At 35.2% G+C, this 6300-nt stretch overlaps 1 protein-coding gene across 18 annotated transcripts in view; it reads left to right on the forward strand.

The window, feature by feature from the left end:
- The window catches only part of CAMK2D (calcium/calmodulin dependent protein kinase II delta), a 162942-nt gene extending 156849 nt beyond the window's left edge, over positions 1 to 6093 (forward strand). For 17 of the 18 annotated variants that reach the window (XM_048943330.1, XM_048943331.1, XM_048943329.1 and 14 more), the window contains 2 exons: positions 3442 to 3491; positions 3996 to 6093. In XM_048943330.1, coding sequence (XP_048799287.1) covers positions 3442 to 3448 — 7 coding nt within the window. In that variant the 3' untranslated portion in view covers positions 3449 to 3491; positions 3996 to 6093. The remainder of the gene's footprint in view (positions 1 to 3441; positions 3492 to 3995) is intronic. The other variant, XM_048943332.1, reaches the window with a different exon arrangement.
- Positions 6094 to 6300: the final 207 nt, after the last annotated feature.

Consider the following 6300-nt stretch of genomic DNA (forward strand, 5'->3'; position numbering starts at 1 on the left):
AAACAGTCCTCCTGATAGCATAATTTTTTGTGGTTATTTATGTGGTGTGTACTATATTCAGTGTTGTGCCTGCAGTGTTTGTGTAAATATTTTTTTTAAAATAATGTTTTGTTCTTGTTGTTTTCGGCTGTGATACCCACTGATACAGCTCAGTCCATGAGTTGAGAGTTGTAGAGAAAAATGAGTTAATATAGATAAGGGTTGATACAAGTCACAAAAATGGGATTGGAAAACTTGAAATACAATTCCAGGAAAATGTGGAGAGGAAAAAAAAAAAAAAAAGTGATAGGATACATGGAGCTGTTAGAGCTGACTGGAAAATGTGAAGGAAAAAAAACCCTGAAATTTGAGTAGTATTTTCTGTAATTTCCAGCCACCTCTATCCACTCAGGCCTACCAACATTCTTTGCAACTCAATTTTGAGTCAGTTTATGTATTTCCTTTGTAATGTCTTATGAATACCTATCATGTTCTTACCTTTTTTCCCATGCTCCTGTTTGCTTAACTGCTGAGTGGTCACTGTCTAATAATTACTCCACTTCTATGAGTAAACCCCTCATCTCTTTTGTCATCATTTTTCTGCGTCAGTTCTTTGTTGTTTTTTGTGGCTTTTTTTTTTCCAAATGCCCTCTAACTCTAATGCCCTCAGTCATGCTGTGACTCAGTGTGCACAAACCTGAATTCCTTGAGCCAGATATTCAGCACATTCACAGTTCTTTTAAAAAATTAGAGTCATGGCTCCTTCAAGTGGTTCTTCTCAAGTCCTTTGCTTTTCTTCTGCTTTTAGCCTTTACTAACTCTGCTGCGTCTCTTGGAGCCCAGGTTGGCCAGTTTCATTAAGAAAACACTTAAATTAGACCATTTCTCAATTAGGCAACACTGGCATAGGCTTTAACTTGCTCGGGTGCAAGCCTTCTGTGTAAGATATAATTACTTTTGCATGAAGTGTCTTAATGTGGATAATTGCTGAATTTGGCAGTGTGAATGATGAAAGCTTAGATTTCATCTTTCAAACTTCATCATGTCCCATAATTTACTTGCAGAATCATTACTGTACAAAATAATACTCAGTTATTAGGGAACATAGAATCATAGAATATCCTGAGTAAAAAGGAACCAACAAGGATAAAGTCCAACTCCTGGCTCCACACGGAACTACCTAAATGCAATAGAAAAAGTATTAAATTTCAGTGAGGTAGATACAGAGATGTATATATTTAGGAAATATATATATATATATTTAGAAGAGGAGTGATTTTGTTACCTATCAATAACTGTAGTGTTTTGTTTTTTAAAGGGAAACCAATGAGAGAACCATGTTGTTCTATTTTTCACATCACAGCTGTATTGCCAGTGATAAAACAGATAATATAGAAAGAATAACTGCATTTTCTTGAAATGCAGTTATTTTTTATGTTTTCATAAGGGTGCTTTTTTCAGGGGATCTGACCTGGATATGTGTAGAGCCAGAAAACATAAGTGAGACAAGATCAACTGTCCCAGAGCATCCTGGACAGGGTCTGTAGCAGACTCCTGTATAGAACTGGAGTAGGGAATTATTTCATCTTTTTTTGTTGTTATTCTGTTTTTGAGATGGTTGGGGCATAGGAAGAAAACATCTTTTTCTTTTTTTAAAAAAGAAAAGCTTTCCTGACCTAATTTATGGCACTTAATTCTTAGACACTAAAAATCAGAAGACAACAAAATAACCATCCTGTTACTATTTTTATAGAAGATTATGGAATTTATCCATCAATACATGTGAAAACAGTTCCAGTAATGATTTACAGAGATGTACTACATAGATTCTACAGCTTCTTCTGTTTGAGATATAATGCTGTAACAAGAGCCTCAGTACTAGTTCACATAACACACAGCACATGTGATCACAGAAGATGGGCTGCTGCGTCCTGTGACATGTACTGTTCCTGCAAACACTCACCAGTGCTAATTTCTCTGGAATATAATGAGCATGCACAGTGTGTCTGGCTGCCTCAGAGTCTGCAGAATGCAGATCTCAAGGGAATACAGTTGCATATACAGGCCTGAGATGCTCCCCACAGAAGCTGTGACAGTATTTCAGACTGTCAGTTCTTTATGTCTGCTCATACTGTCTAAGAAGAGTAAGGATTATGGGACTAAGAGGAGTTGCAGAAGAAGCTGAGACCTTTTTTTTTTTTTTTTTTTTTTTGTGAGTCTTCCCATTTCTATGCCAAATTGTCCAAGACAGCCATTTATTTCCATTTATTTATCCTCAACTGTCATTTCCAGCCAGCAACTATAAGGAAACTTGCTGAGCGTGTGCAGCTTTGTGCTTCCTATTACTTTATATACTATTTCTGAATTACCCACTCTTCAAGGTCATTTGGACTTTTCACACAATACTCCTGTTTTCTTCTCTATTTATAATGCCTTCCACCTTTGTGTAAATGTGTTTGTGCTCAGGTCATTGACTGAGACTCCTCTAGTCAGGTATTTCCCCTTCCAGCTCGAGTACTGTCATTTTTCTTTGTTATTTTCATTTGTATTTTTCTGCTAAACTACATCTTTTCAAATTTGTGTAACATATTCCCACATAGCACTGTGTCAGAACTCACTTTCCATAAACCATCCTGGCTGTCTTTACGATCATCTTTGACTTTATATTTACTTTTCCAGTCAGACCAGCAATTCCATTTTTTGTAAATTTTCAAAGAAATTCAAATTGAATTCATTCCAGATTATCCATGTTTTCTTCTCTTGTATTTGAAATTTGCAGTCTATGACAGTTTATTTATTACCAACAATTATATAAATACATAAATACCAGTAATTAATAATGGCATTTATGTAATAATAATAATAGAAAAAAATCTTACTCATACTGTCTGATGAAGAGTTTCAAATCTAATAAATTTGCAAAGGCAGTTAATTATAGCTGTGATCTGCTTTTGCGAACATAGTATCCTATGTTATTTCAAATCAGTTTGAGCAGATTAGCTTATTTATTTTGAGGACTGCAGTAACAAGTGCACAAATCCAAGGACAGAATTGAGCTCTCTGGTAGCAATAGGTATATGGAGATATTTCCTGAGGGCAAATAATTGATTGAAATAGTAAGTGACAGACCAGGCAAATTTTAGTTTCTGTCTTGCACATTGTTTCTCTGTATTTGAGTGATGTGTCTGGTTCTAGGAACTCGTTCTCTGTATTCAGTTATCTTAAGAGTATGTGCTAGTGTATTTCTACAGAACTGTATCTATGTGTGCGCAATGAGTGGACATACATTGTTTAGGCATTTAAAAACTATTGGACCTGCAAATGGTTCCCAAACCTTAATACCTGTGATTCCCAGGTCTATATTCACTCACTTTATCACATCTTACACTTCCTTATACTTTCCTAAGTTACATACGAAACAGCAAGAAACTTGAGTAAAGACTTTGTTCTGTGTTTGTACAGTGCCTAGCACAGCGGGATCCCATTCATGACTTCGGCCCCTAAATGCTACGGTAATGCAGAAGATACTGTGAGCTCAGTTAACTACTTTCTTACATTTTCCCTTTCTTTCCTTATTTCTTTGCATATTCCTCTAGCATGTCTTGCATGTAAATGGCATCTGACTCTTCCTTGTTACTCAGTTCAGTTTTTGTGTGAGAATCTCACTCTTGCACAGTGACTGTAATGCTAAGGAAGTACGTTTAACTGGAAGAGTGACTTATATTTGAATTTTGCCCTCCTTCCTTTGAGGAGGTGATTAATTTTTATTTTAGCACTCTGTCTGGCATGTTGTAAAGATTGAAAATGTGTGTAAAGTGGTTTGAAAAATAAAACAGTGCTTTGCTTGAGCATTTGGGGCTTTTACTTCCTTTGTCTAGTTTTCCTCACAGGACTGTGTTAAATGATCTGTTGAAGGCTTTATTTAAGAAGTACTGGCTAGCACTTGAGCATGTATTGTTATCTGGTGATGATGCTACTTCAGTAATGGCAATCTTTTTTTTTCTCCTTCCTCCTAGCTAAAATTATCAGCGGTGCCGCTCTTGTATTGTCTGTACCCAACGCACCTGGTTTAGTACCATCTTGGCCATCCCGTTCTCTTCATGAATGTTTCTGAGTGCATGAAGTTGTGAAGGTTCTTCATGTAACACATTTGTGATGCACCATTTTGCTGTGTATTCCATCTGTACACTGTTAACATTTCAATGAAGGTGATGTTCCAAGCAAATAGAAAATAGCAAGGCAGAAAAGACAAAAAAAAATACACTTCATGTACAGCAGTATATACAGGATACATTTGTCATCTTTTCTCCATTTATGCCAAGTTTTGACAGCCAACTTCAAAAACTATCCTATTTATAAAAAAGAAAAACAAAAAATACACTTTATCCTCTTTTCTTAAGAACTGTTTTTTGACTCCTTTTCCCTTGAGTCCTCCTTGGTTTTGCTTTTGTTCTGATAGGTGTGGTTAGGATTTCTGCTGGCAGCTCTGTTATTATAAAACAGATTTTTATTATACCTTGTAGATGGACAAAATCACTGATAAATGAGGAAGTGATAATATCTTGGCTTTGTACCAGCTGAAGGCTTCTTAGTTTATTAGTCTATGTCAACTGGAAAAATCTTGTGATTTGCTGGCTTGATTACTTCAGGATTAACTGTCAATATTCTGGCTAGTCAGCATTCTTCTTTTTTTCATTGAAGTTTTTACCTTTGCTTTCATACTATGCTAAATGAAAATTTATATTGGATAATTAATCAGAACTAAAAATCATAAGGAACTAAGTGACAATTGAGAGGCAGGTTTCGTTTAAAAAGAGATTCTAAAGAGATCTAAAAAATAGATTTTTATCACTTTTAGAGTGCACTGTAAAGTTAGTAAGGAGTCTTTAAAGCATTTTACATTTTTGTTTAAGCTATAGACCACATCAGTGGTTAATATACTCTAGAAGTATTAGGCCTTAAAAGCTTAGTATGAACAGTTTGTTTACTTTCCAATGTTGCTGTTGCTTCTCTGGAAATGTATTATATCTACACCAGTTTTCTAGTAAGGCTGTAGTACCTTTCCACAGATTTGGTTTTTTTCCCACTTCGCCCTCATTCTGTTCTTGGTTTATGAAAATCATCAGGCAGCATGCAATATCAAGGACAGCAATCTCTGCAGCTTTACTAGTTTGTTTTGGCTCTTTATCCCTGGCTGCAAATGTCTGTACATTGTGCAGGGAATGCTCTCAATGTCAGTTCGGAACACAAACTTTGTGACAGGGACCGTTTTTGCTTCCCTTACAGAGCTGTGAGAGTGCATCCTTGCAAGGATTTAGGCTTATTCCCTTCCATTTACATAGAAGAACGCAGGGATCAGTTATTTCTTTTTCATTTGTTAATTATTTTATTACCAACAGGGCTAACTGTTTTCTGCAGCGCTGTATAGTGCATGATATCTCAATGCTCTTTTTAGCAGTGAAAACTTCACAACTCAGCAGCCTGAAGTTTATAAAATGGGAAAGCTTCCTAATTTGTATAATTCCACCTTTCTGTGTTGTTACTAATCAAAAGCAGTTCTTAAACATTTTGATGTTGTTGCTAGTGGATGTATGGTAGATGGATTTAAGCTTCTCTGATAATTATTACATGATTTTAAACGTATATATTTAAAATAAGCATCTACAATAAATGTGTTGAGCCATATTAACCTGCCAATGGGATCTGTGAAAAAGAGTAATGGCCTCATTTTTTTCTCATTAATTTCTTTACCTTTTTTTCTTTTTTTTTTCTTTTTTATTTTCTTTTTTTTTCTTTTTTTTTTTCTTTTTTTTGTGAAGCGGCTATAAGTGGCATAACTGTATTTAAAATTAACTAATTAGTTATAGGGTGTTTTGGTTTTTTTAACATACTTCTAACATAGCATGTGGTGTTGACGTATTACTGTAGATCAAATTTGTCTTCCACACCAAGATGTGAGGAAATTGTGATTTGTTCTCTCCACCACAACTGAATTATACATTTCTGTCATTTTGAAACACTGCAGTTTACCATGGGATACAGTGTACATATTTCTTGCCATAATGGTAAATGATTGATATATTTAAGGATTAATAAATTTGTGATTTCTGCTGACACTGTGCTTGTGGATTGATTTCACAATTAATTGTGGTTTTGTGCTGGAAAATGTGGAGTGTCTGTTTGAATTAAGAAGTCGGAAATAAGGATGTGGTCTCGTAGAAGCCAGATTTGCCGTTTGAAAATACAAATATTTGCTTTTGTGATCTGTCTTTTCATTAATTCTCTTTAACTGTCTTTTCTGAGGACCCAGTTATACATTGT

This window comes from Lagopus muta, chromosome 4 (genome assembly GCF_023343835.1).
Source record: "Lagopus muta isolate bLagMut1 chromosome 4, bLagMut1 primary, whole genome shotgun sequence".
Classification (NCBI taxonomy): Eukaryota; Metazoa; Chordata; class Aves; order Galliformes; family Phasianidae; genus Lagopus; species Lagopus muta.